Source organism: Aphis gossypii, unplaced genomic scaffold (assembly GCF_020184175.1).
Source record: "Aphis gossypii isolate Hap1 unplaced genomic scaffold, ASM2018417v2 Contig00663, whole genome shotgun sequence".
NCBI lineage: Eukaryota > Metazoa > Arthropoda > Insecta > Hemiptera > Aphididae > Aphis > Aphis gossypii.
Window position 1 is genome coordinate 53,926 of NW_026083216.1, and position 13,181 is coordinate 67,106.

Consider the following 13,181-nt stretch of genomic DNA (forward strand, 5'->3'; position numbering starts at 1 on the left):
GTTACTATTTTATCATTAATGCCTTTTAAATTTATTTTTTCTTTTTCGTTTACTAATGTTTCGCCTGTTAATTTATTTATTTTTATTAAATTGATTTCACTACCGGTGTCTAAAATAAGATTTGCTGTATTTGTTTTAAAGTTAGGTGATTGAAATGTAACATGATTTTCATTAATTACTGAGACGATGGTGAAATCGTCGAGTGATAATTCCTCCGTCACGGCCGTTATTTGGTTGATCGAACGGACGCCGTTTCCGTTCGATAGTTGACCGTTTCCCGTCCGGTTTGCATTATTACGCTCATCCCGTTGCTTACTATAACAGCTAACACTATCGTGTCCTATCTTATTGCAATAACTACAAGTTATTGGTGCCGAATTATTATTAAAATTATTATTAGTATTTTGTCGTGCGTTATTATTTTGCGGTTGTGCATTATTATATTATCTCGACGCGCAATCTGTGTAACATTACCACGACAATCGCGAGCGACATGATTAGTTCTGCCGCAAAAATAACATCCGGGATTGTTTTGCTGTCTCCGATTATTATTATTATATTGACCGTTATTATTACGCGGATAGTTATTACTATTATTATTATTGCAACCAAAATTATTAAAATTATTATTACGATTAACATTATTATAATTATTAGGACCTTGTCTATTCTGACCACGATTATAATTTTGCTTAGGTATAACCGAATTTTTGTCCATTTGGATTATTTCCCTGATAATTATTTGACCAACGATTTCCGTTATTATTTTTATTTCCGTTCTGATTTACTTTATTTTCATTATTTTGTAATTCTTTGTTAAAGCTAAATTCGATTTCCAACTGCCTAGCCATTTGCATTGCCAATTCTAACTTTCTGGGTTCCTAGCTCGTAATATTGTAAATTGTTTGTAAATCCATTTTTAACACATTTATATAAATTGCTAAAGCCTGATCTTTTAAAGTTTGCCTCAAAATTCTCGATTCTTCCGGTGTTTTATTTGCTAAAGTTGCATTGCATAAATTATAATATAATTGTTCTACGCGACCCGTATAAGTTAATACATCTTCGTCATTTTTCATACGAACAGAATTTAATCCTATATGTAATGTTTGTGGTGACAATTGCTGTTCAAAAGCCCCCCGTGATATTTTTTTATGGTTTCCCAATCACTAGTTTCTCTACATACTTCTAACGCTTTGCCAGTAATCCTAGTGTTAATAAATATCACTAATAAGGGTATAGTTTCTTTATCTACGGCCTCACATGCATAATCGCATGCCCGTATGAACGAACATACGTCTTTCGCATCGGCACAAACTGGTATCATAGCAGTGACCTGCTCAATTGTAGCCTTTACACTTGACATTTTTGTTCTTTGTTTCCTTTTCACTGGTACTAATTCTGAATGGACTAAATTTGGTGTACTACGTAACCCTATTGATCTTTGTTCTACTCCTGTATTCGAGTCTTCTTTAAGAGGACGCTACACGTAAAACGAAACGTATACAACGGCCGAGAGAACGCGCTGTTAAGTCTTTTCGCGATCCGCAAGCACGCGACGTTTAGGCCACGCCCACTATTCGTAGTCGACGGCTGGCAGATGTTTGTGCTCATTCGGGACTTCGGGAGCGACGTTTATTATTTTCTGAACCTTCGTCTATAACGGACCGCGTAAATATACACGTAAACGCAGTCGTAATATTTTTAATATCTGCGGGTATCTACCCAGTACCCGATTTGTATTCATTGCATTATTAGATAGGTACTTACTTCATAAAAAATATATATTTTACCTCATTTTTTACAATTATCTAAACTAATATTACCTAAATATCTAAATATAAGATAACTAGCTTAGGTACCTAATATATTGCATTATTGCGTATATTTTACGTTATAATTTTTCATATATACCTGCTACCACGTAACCTACCTAACTTAACCTAGTTTTTTACAATAATTTTTAAGTATTTTATAAATATGATACAATTGCACTTATCAAAGCCATCTTTTATTTATATAAGTTCTTACCTTTCTTATATTTAATACGTATTTACTTACGAATTACGATGTGTAATAATAAAATAGGTACAAAAAATAAAATAAACACATTTGGGTATACGTTTTAGCTTAGAATTAGGAGCAAAATTTATTTATTTTATTTAATAACTTTAAATTTTCTTTTTTTTTTGTTCGTTTGACTTAATACTATTTTTAATTCGAATCGGCTCTCGAATATCCGACTTCAACATTCTTTTTGGAAACTGAGGGTCTATTAATTCCGGTAACAAACATTCCCAGTAAAATCTAAAAAAAAATAATATGGTTGTATTATTTAAAAACGTACTTGCATTTATTTTTATATTTTTATCTTAATCAAAATAATATTATGATAGAATATTACGTTTGTAGTGCTTTCACCATTTTATTTTCCCAAAAAACATTATCATATTGGATTTTTTCAACATGAATCCAGTTGGAAGTGTATACTATAAAATAACATATTTCTCTCTGTGAAATATGTAACTGTCCCATAATTTGAAAATAATATGCATGATCGTGTTTTAGTACAACTTTGTTATTAATTAAACTGCAATATTGTAACTAAAATATTTAAAAACAATAAACGTATCAAATTATTTTTATAATCAAATACAATTTTTTAAATTTTTTATCTCACTAGTTTTTTTTCTACTGCGTCAACTGCACTAACAGTATTTTGTGCTACAAACGGGCATTTTATTTCTATAACTGCATTACTTCCAACTAAACCATCTAAATATATGTTGAAACAATTAAATATATTTTATTCATATTATATAAACTAAAATTTAAGAATATTATACCTGGACTAGCAGCTAGAAATGAAATTATCGGGTCTACTATCAGACCGCTGTCCCGAATTGGTTCACCAATAATTTTTTCAGCTTCTTTTCGAGCTATATCCTCCATGTCACGGCCGTGTTTTAATGATTTTGATTGCAGGGATTCAGATGCATATAGTATATTGTAAACCGTGTTCTTACAACTTGTAGTACTACGCATTTTACAAATCTGACCAAACCGAGAAGCCGTAAGACGTAATCTGCGTTCTCTGTACCATGCTTCACTATTGGTTTGTTCACGAGTTTCCAATTCAATTTCATAGAGATTGGAGTTTTTTAATGAAACAAGGAATTGATTTTTTTTTTCTTCAAACATTTCTGGTGACAATTCTTCAGTTAAAGGTTCTGCCAAACCGTAGTCCTCATCTGGTCCGTTTTCTGTACGAGATTTTTTAAATATACGAGTTTCTGGAAATAATACTCGTCTTCGTTTAGTATTATTAACGATTCGGCTATGATTTTTTAAATATTTTTTCCCAAACTTTCCTATAACATATACATAGTTAATAGATTGTATAATATTTAATAATATTTATTTGTATTGTTAGAGAAGTTCCATAATTATACATTATTGTTATTCGTTGATATTTTATAATTATAAATTTAAATAATTTTAAATAATAGTACTAAATATACCTGGACTGAAATTATTTGTCATTTTTTTGTGAATTTTTCGTAAAAATTGTTTGCTATTAAATGAAACAACGGCAGCTTCAACGCGTGTATTATAGTTCCCTCGACTAGAAAAATTAATTCTTTTGCCAGCAACGTGTTTGTTAATTATTGAATTAAATTGTTCACAAATATTGTTGTCTTTATTTTCTAACAAACTTTCCGCATTCGTAATTAGTCTCGACACACAATTTTGGATTTCAGACATAATTCCTCCACTGACAGCCTCCGGAACTAAATTCAATTCATTTGTTTTTGAACCACTACAAAAATAAGTTTCACAGTTGGTATGTTCGCCTAAACGATGAAATGGACCATTACTCAAATCTTTTCGAATTCCTGAAAAATAGGTATAGGTATATAATATAATATGTAAGTTCTTACAAGGTAAAAAAAGGTACGTCGTACGTATACTGAATACTCGTATATGTATAAGTTCCAATACACTACATATATTTTTATTCAATAATAATTACGACAGTATCATCAGTTTGAAAACTTATATAATTTTATATGAAGTGTAGTATATTTTTTTACATACGTACCTATCTTCCGTAGTGTATGAACTTATTTATACATCTTATATGTAGAAATTAACGTATGTTAGTTTTTAACTGTTACTCTCGTACAGAAACTTACGATTCTTAGATGTGGTGGCTACATAAAATAATACAATACACCTACCTTTAATTTTTTGGGACATAGTTAAATCATTTAAATTTCGCCAATGCTTAGCAGCTTTAGTGACATCAGACCGGAACCGAAGAATGTTTGTAAGAATAAATTTGCGGACACGAAGCGGATATTTTGAATTTCTAGCTAAAGTAGTTAATTTAGATGTATAATTTCTCATCAAATGATTACAGCATTCAATTTTTTTTATATAAAAGTTTGGTCCGTACGGCTGAACTTCGAGGAGCCTTTTTGTCACACTACTATCACCATCCCCTACATTAAAACATGTTAGCATGTTACGAATATTGTTAGATGCAAAAACAAGTACCTATCTCTCTATTATACAAAAAAATTTTAGCATTTCTATTTTACCAATAATTCGATTAAACTTAAGTCCATGCATTTCCTGACTTTTTAAAAAGCCTTCAACCACGCCATCAGCTTCCATACTAGTGGACGATTTCTTCCAATTTAGAAAGCATTTGTGATCTAGTACAACTTCCTTCCTCGACGTTGATCTTTGACAAATAACACAATATTTGTTGCGAATACCAACAAACAAAACTTTTTTGGTCTTATAGCCAATTATGGTCGCCTGTTAAATTAAAATATACTTAATTAATATTTACTAAACTAAACTAACTATTAACAGATAGATACACATATTGAGTACAAGTTAAAATAACTCACAACACCAGATGACGCGTCATATTTTGTTTTATAACTGCGTTTGGACCATTGTCCATCCGCAATTACAGTGATTACAGGAATGCCATCAGTATCTATATCACCACAATCTATAGCTATTATCTTTTCTTCCTCGCCGGCCTTTTGCATTTCTTCCCATGCAGTATCGTGAACAATTTCGGCTATAGAAGCCTGTGTTTTAACAAAACTACTACACGATAACGATGGTAGTTCTAAAAATGCTGTGAATTCGTTCAACTGAGTATGTCCAATCCCTATACATATTTTAAATAATATATTAACATACATGATTTCATATTATAATAGTTGTTCTTATACTACCTATAACTAAAAAATAAATAAAATAGTAAAATACATAAGCACAGTTTTTATTTTTATAAGCATTCGAAGTTCAAATGTTGACAAACATCGTCAAAATAACGTGCATTTGCAAACTATTTTTCAGTTAAAAATGTATACAATTATTTTATAATTATTTTGTAATCGTTTACAAATTACAATGATACCTATCATTGTATTCAAATTTAACATTCCTATAATATATAATAATGATCCATACGGCACCTAATATACAGCAGAGCGGTACCCACTTGCCCACTTTTTTACTATTTTAGTGCCATAAGTTCATAGACCTACTAACGATAAATAATTGATATTATGTATAATATAAAATATGAAAAATACAAACCTATGGCTTGACATGCATTAACAACCGATTTATTGAGTGGTATGGACTCGATATTCGAAATATTATCGGTATACAATTTTGTAACTATATTACACATTTTACATTTGAAATATAGAATTGATTGTAAACCTTGTATTATTTCATTTTGATATTCCATATCAATAAAAGAACATCCGAATCCACCTTCATGTCTTTTTTGAATCTGGGTTATAAAATATTCAATATCGACAATCCTTCTACCTTCAAGACTTCTATACAATCGATAAATAAATAAAATATATTTTATTATAATTGATCATAAATTTAAAATAAATTATTTACTTTGAAACTATGGAATCATAGGGTTTACTACTTGATTCCACACATAACTTTTGATCAATAATAGAACCCATAGTTACACATGTATCATTTGGTGTATCAAATGAAGTATTAGGCTGCTGTAATAGTGTCTTTGTATCCGATTTATAAAGTGCTATTGGAGTGCTAGTTAATATAGGTTCCCTAGACAAATTGAAGGTAATTTTAAAGTATTTATGAATGAAATATTCAATAGAATATTCTTATCTATACTTTTTAATGTTATTTTTATTTTATATTTATATTGGTCATCGCCTATAAAGAAGTACAATCCCACCCGCACACCGTTAAATAATTAACTATTTATTTCACAAGGGTGCATCGAATGAGCCTTATACGAGTAAATCCCTCTTATTATTTTTAATTTAATTTAATTTGTTATTTCAGTTATAAATATCATAAATTAAGTTAAATTATGAAAAATATTATGTATAACGTGGCTAGATTTTAAAAAGTTTAATTATAATAAAAATAACCAATTTACATACGAATCAATTATTTAACACACTAATAAGCCTGGTTATACAGCTAGTATTTACATAAAATTATAAATATTATTTGTATTTGTACGTATGAGTGTTGAGTACACGATAGGCATTCATTGAAGTTATAGTGGTGTACTGGTATAGTGGTATAATTTAAAATTAACTATATACTATTCGATAATAATTTGTTCTCAAAATGCAAAAAAAGAAAAAGTGCGTTTCACTCCAAATTTATAATCAAAATTGTGTTTTTTAAAAGATGCTGATGAAGTTGGAAAAATATTTTGTACATTATGTAAATCTGTACCTATTTCCTATAGAACATGGTGAATGTTCAGATATAAAATAACATAATATACTAACACGATTGAAAAAAACAAAAAAATTATTATATTTAGTTGGAGTCTAGTGTCTCGTATTTTAATTTTAATTTTATGATTACCCTACCGTAAATTAACAATTTCTCATTGATAAATTGTATTATTTTGTTATAATTTAAAAAGAAATATAAGTATTATGTAGATTCTTGAAATTTTCACAAATGTGTATTTCATCATTTATTATGCATGATATAATTTTAAAAATATTTTGACCGTTTTTGAGTTCAATAGACATTTGAAATTTACTTAAGTATTATTATTATTATTATTATTATTTACTTACATTGTATTATCATTTGAAGATACATCATTACTATTTAGAATTATTAATTCAGCTTCATCTTCCAAATGTTCATGTTCCTCATTTATTGACATATTACTATAATTTATTATGAATTGCACAATAAAAAAAATTAACAATTGGCTATTCATACCTAAATCTATGCATTCGGCTTCTAAATAATTTAAATATACCTACCTATAATTATTATAATAAACTTACTTCTTTTTTGCACGAATTGCTTTCATTCTAGCTGAAATTGCTTTTGGTTTACACACATATTGCGCACTTGTGTAACCATGTGCCTTTTTTGAGCCTTTCATTATAAATTAATTTGAAAAAAAACAACACAGTTGAATAATAAAGAAAGTAAATAGCTCGTATCCACGTTTAACAGGACACAAAATTAGTAATTCACTAGGTTACCTATATTACTTTTTTCCAAAATACATTGAAAGTAAATGATGACAGTACCTATTTAAAATATTGCGTTAATGTAGACTTAAGACGTCTAAATTGGATCACTTCAAAATAGGGACTAAATTATTTTTGATATTGAAAACGCCGTCTATACGGCTATACCTAATGCTTTTAAAGTTTGATACGTCTAGACGTCTGGTCTTATTTTATTTTACCCAGAAAATAATATTATTATTATTATTTTGCCAGTCACAAACCATAATTATGATTATTTAAAATATTTAATATTAGATACTTAGATAACGCTAAGTCTGGGCGTACGCCCGCATTGCCGAAATCACAGAATAGTGACGTCAGGGGGCCTATTCTTGAAAGTAGTAGAACGATATTCGTATACGACCCATTCTACTGGTAGATATTCTACTACCAACTGAAAACCGTATTCTTGAACACCAATAGAATAGTTGGTAATAGAGCTGGTCGTGCACGAATATTTTTCGAATGGTGCGGAACGGCAACGTCGCAATGCCGTCCGTTCATTGGTCGAAATTTGTATGTGCACGCGCAATTAGTGAAAATTCAAAATAATATTTTTAATATTACGCTCTTTCACCTCTTTGTTCTTATAGCGACCATCCCTTCTCGGTGTCTGTGTCTTTTTGTGTTTCTTCTGTTTTTTATTTTCTGTACAATGGCGAAGAAGTCGATGACACCGTCACAAAAAGAAGCCTTGGTGGAATTTATGGAAAACCACCCCGATCTTAGGAAGGGCAAGTTTTCCATAAATTTTACCACGGCAATAGCAAAAAAAATGTGGGTGGAATGCCAAACAATGCTAAACAGCATCCCCGGACCGGCTAAAGAATGGCATGAATGGCGAAAAGTAATAATTGATAATTAATATTTGAAGTTTGTATTATAATATAAATATTGGTAAAACAAACAGAAATTCTAACACACGGATTAATATACTATTATTAATCCGTGTTCTAACATAAGATATTAAGAAAATATCTAAAATAAAAATATTTTACCTATAATCAAATATTACTGTAGGTACATGTTTAAGAAAATAGCTCTAGTATTAATTTAAATAATTTACCTAACATTTAAAATATTTAAAAAAAAAATAACATTAAGTCATTAAGTCGGTATTGGATATTGGAATAGTTACGAATAATATGATACACCTACACAATGAAATTTAAAGTTAACAAATAAACTTAATTAAACAATATTTACACAAAGATTTAAAAAATAATATCCTATATCAATATAATTTAGATAAAAATGCATAATCACTAAGAATTTGTCAATATGTATCTATATAGATATGGTAAAATCTATGTTCAATTTGAGCTCATTGTCATAAAATCTCTCATATAACAATTTACAGTTATCAATCCTTTAATAATAAGACAAATGTTTTTCTTCGTTGTAGTTATTTCAATGAATTGTAGGTTAAAGGCTCTAATTGTAATCAATGGATTACTCATACCTATACCTTAATATTATATTTTTAAATATTTAAGCCATAGTTTAGGTATAAACTATAAATGTATAGTTTATAATTTTAGTGTTTATAATTATTAACTATATTATAAAAAAATTTACTATGAATATTTATATTTATTTTCTTTTATAGAATGAATAAATGTTCAAACAGACGGTGGGATGTATATAATATTTATACTTGCTTATAGATTTGTAGTGTATTTTAAATTTTTAAATAACTTAAAAACAAAATATTAAATCAAGGCACTTAGTTATATTCCTTATGTTATGGACTAAATATATCTAATTTAAATTATCCAATATAATACACCAATTTATGATACACTCAATTTTAATTTTTCTAAAACATTAAATTTAATATTCTTAAAAGTTATTACCAGCTAAGCAATCATTATTTATTAATTTGTTACATTATATTTTAACATTGATATAACTATTGACAATGTTTCATTAACTTTCTATACAAATACATAATACCTATGTATATATATGTGTGTGTGTGTGTGTGTGTGTGTATGAATAGAGAGTATATTATATATAATTGTATTTATATAAACATGTTTAAGAGAATAAATTTTAAAAAAAATGTATGATCATAGACATGGCAAGACCTTAAAGCCAAAACAAAAAAAAAAAAAAGTGATATTAAAAGTGACTTCTCTGGAACTGGTGGAGGTCCTCCACAAACTGATCAATTAGATTCTGTAGAAGAGAGGATACTGTGTACAATAGGGGAAGTACCAATAAGTGGGGATCCTTATGTCCATGAATCGACTGTGAGTTTTGACCATCAGGATTCAAAAAAGTGTGTGTCAGAATTTGTTGATCCCCTTGATATGCCTGCCACTTCTAGTAACTTTCAGTAAGTTATTTGTAAACTATCAAATAAAAATAAATAAATAAAAAATAATGAATTATTTTCTGTCGTAATCTATCAATATTTTATAAAAGATACTTACAACCAGCACAAACATCACAAATTAATAGTGAGATACTGGATACTCAGCCAGCCAAAGTACCATTTACCGAGTTGTCTCAACTGAAACGGTATCCAATATAAATACATAACTTAGAAATGTGATATAACTTATAGGTAAACTAATTATTGTTAATGTACTTTTATATAACAGTGTTGTGAAGTTCTCAAAAGCAGATAGATTAAATAACACAGTTGAAGCCACTAATAAATTGAATGATGTATCTGCAGCCCGTAACTCAATAGTGGAGAGCTATTACAATGCTAAGATTGAGTTACTAAAAAAGCAAACTGAGCAAAATGAAAGGATGGTAATTGCTAAAGAAAGGAGTGCCATTGCTAAAGAAAGGAGTGCCATTGCTAATGAAGCGATTGCAAGAGCTTTAGCAATGATGTTGCCAAAAGATCCTTTAAACAGCCCCACTACTAGCACAGAATAGATTAAATAATAAATGCTACTAGTACCTACACTAACCATCAATATTATACTTAACTTACACTATTGCACTACTTTATACTCTATATCTAATAATTTTAATTTCACTATAACACTACTTTATACCAAATAATTTAAATTTAATAATTACCACTTCTATATACTTATCTATGATAATTAGTAATTACATAATATTAATATAAAAATGTTAGGTGATAGCACTAGCCACTAATAACTAATAAGTAATTACATATTATAATACTGAACAACAAGTGTGTGTGTGTGTGTGTGTGTGTTGTCAATACTAAAACATAACCTTGAAAACTATTGTAATTATTAATTATATGATTTTTAAAGGTTATGTTTTTGTATTGTACACTTGTACCACGATTTAAGATAGTACTATCTTAAATCATGACTTGTACAGTTGTACCAAAGATATTCTTTAATATCTATGACTTGTACAGCATACATAGTACATACCTACTTACTGATTTAATAAATTGTGTTTATATAGGTAGTTTTGTTTAATACTTTTATATCTTAATTAGTTTATAATAAAAACACACTCATATAAAACATAACACAAATATTATTTAATTATTGAATAAAGTTTGAACAATTTGGTCTCGAATATGTCGTCCACTAGATAATTCAGGATTTCTTAAGTCGACCATTCCTCTATTATTCAATAAAGCTTCATCCAGTGTCTGATAAATACCAAAGTCAATGATCTCATCTTCATCAACATCAACCAATGGCACGTTGTCTGTAATACACATATTATGCAAAACAACACATGTGTTAATTATTTTGGATGCTTTATTTGGCGTATAATGAAGCACTCTATGTTTCAATAGACATCTGGAATTAACATAGGTAGGTATTATTATTTATTTTGACATAATATTACATTATATTATAGGTTTATAGGGTCTAAGGTGGTTTTATTTGTACTTTAGCTTATATGTAAATTATTTTTTTATTTATTATACTCATTATTTATAAGTGTATGCACATTTCTTATATAGATTACCGAAATCGCATTTTCAGAACACCAATGCATCGTTCAATTGTTGATCTAATTGAACAAAATGCATTATTGTAAGAAGCTTCGGGGGATAGTGGAGCAGGATCCAAGTACGGAGTCATTAACCAAGGACGAAGGGCATATCCTGAATCACCTGATATAAAAAACAATAATTATAATATGTCAAACACTTAAGTATTAGATATTTAAGATTTCTATGTATATTTTGAACACACCTAATAAGAAGTACGATGCATGACCATTTTCGTGAAGGTCCTTTAGAAATGTTTTTACATTGCTAGAGTTCCAAACACAAGCATCGTTCGCAGAACCCGGGAACTTAGCAGATACATTTATTATTTTTAAATCTGCATCACATATCTTTAAAGAAAAAAATTCACTAACCAATGACAATTACTAAATATTTTATTATTTAATCTTCTAGTTAGTCTTCCCAATTCAAAATTGTATATAGGAATCACTTAAAATCCACTTAATATTTATTTTTAAATTTAAATTTGAAAAATGTTTACATATAATATGTGTTGAATCCACTTAAAATAAAATATTGAATTACTTACCAGTTGAGTGTTGATAGAATGGTATCCCTTTCTATTTACATAAATATGCTCTGGGTACAAGTTGTCCTCAGTTTTAGGTGGCACAATTGCAACATGCGTGCAATCAATTACTCCAATAATTCCGGGAAATGAATACTTATTGTAAAATCTAAAAATTTAATAAGCACTAATAATAAAAATTGGAACAACAATTAATTATCTATCCTACAAAACATGTATATTAATAATAAGTGCCTATCTAACCAACAAAATAATATAATTTCAATGTATATTTAATTTCATTAAATACCTTGTTAATAAATTGTTAGTAGTAGGTACCTACCTACTGTTCGACTTACCGTTGACGTGAACCATCTAGCTCCTCAAAATTTCTGGGAAAATAAACATATTTTTCAAAAATACTTGGGTTATTCACAGCATTAACAAATTCTTCAATTATTCGGCTGACCGATGGTTGACTAACTGAAGAATGGCTATTTTCCCCAACATCTAACTGATAACTTCCTGCTGCTAAAAATCTCAGAGCTGTTAAAACCTAATTGAAAAATGCATGTTTAATTGTAATTACTATTAAGTATGCATTTGAAAACATTTATAACTTACAGTTATTTTATCTAAGAAAATATGTAATTAAAAATGTACAATGATATTAATTGTCTGTGTCAACTTGAGTTTTTTTAATTTATTGTTGTACTTATATATTTGGAATAAAAACAATTAATAAACATTAATATATTTATATTTAACTCAGAAATTTTGATTTCTATTATCAAAATGTTAAGTTTGGAATTTTAAATAATTTGAAATTGTTACCTTTTAACTAGTTTATATTTACAATTTCATTTTTACAATCATCAGTTTGTATTAACCACCATGTTTAGTACTTGTACAATATTGTTAATAAAATGTCATTGTTTCATAAATATGAAACAATGTAATTTATCACCTAACCACTCTTTTGGAGGTTTTATTTTTACTCAATAAATAATCAATATAATCAATCATAATGCTAGGTACTTAATAAAGCTATTTAATTTCACTTATTTCAGTAATGTACCTTGCGTTCAATAGTCAATGCACTTTGCCTTGATGG

At 28.4% G+C, this 13,181-nt stretch overlaps 2 protein-coding genes across 2 annotated transcripts; one reads left to right on the forward strand and one right to left on the reverse strand.

Annotated features, from left to right (window-relative positions):
* The first annotated feature begins 8,241 nt into the window (after window positions 1-8,241).
* Window positions 8,242-10,481, forward strand: LOC126554963 (uncharacterized). Its single transcript, XM_050209946.1, has 4 exons — window positions 8,242-8,433; window positions 9,665-9,927; window positions 10,017-10,112; window positions 10,196-10,481. Exons 1-4 carry the CDS (start codon window positions 8,242-8,244, stop codon window positions 10,479-10,481), a joined length of 837 nt encoding a protein of 278 aa, XP_050065903.1.
* A 592-nt stretch (window positions 10,482-11,073) lies between these two features.
* LOC126554964 (putative nuclease HARBI1) lies at window positions 11,074-13,172 on the reverse strand (the record flags this gene model as incomplete). The annotated part of the gene is made up of 6 exons (XM_050209947.1): window positions 11,074-11,341; window positions 11,514-11,661; window positions 11,744-11,888; window positions 12,089-12,236; window positions 12,427-12,623; window positions 13,146-13,172. Coding segments are annotated over 6 exons (933 nt in total), but the record flags the coding sequence as incomplete, so codon positions are not given.
* Window positions 13,173-13,181: the final 9 nt, after the last annotated feature.

Coding starts and splice junctions, on each gene's coding strand:
- LOC126554963 (XM_050209946.1), top strand. CDS start 8,242: ATGGCGAAGAAGTCGATGACACCGTCACAAAAAGAAGCCTTGGTGGAA. Junction 8,434..9,664: donor AATGGCATGAATGGCGAAAA/GTAATAATTGAT, acceptor GTATGATCATAG/ACATGGCAAGACCTTAAAGC. Junction 9,928..10,016: donor GCCACTTCTAGTAACTTTCA/GTAAGTTATTTG, acceptor ATTTTATAAAAG/ATACTTACAACCAGCACAAA.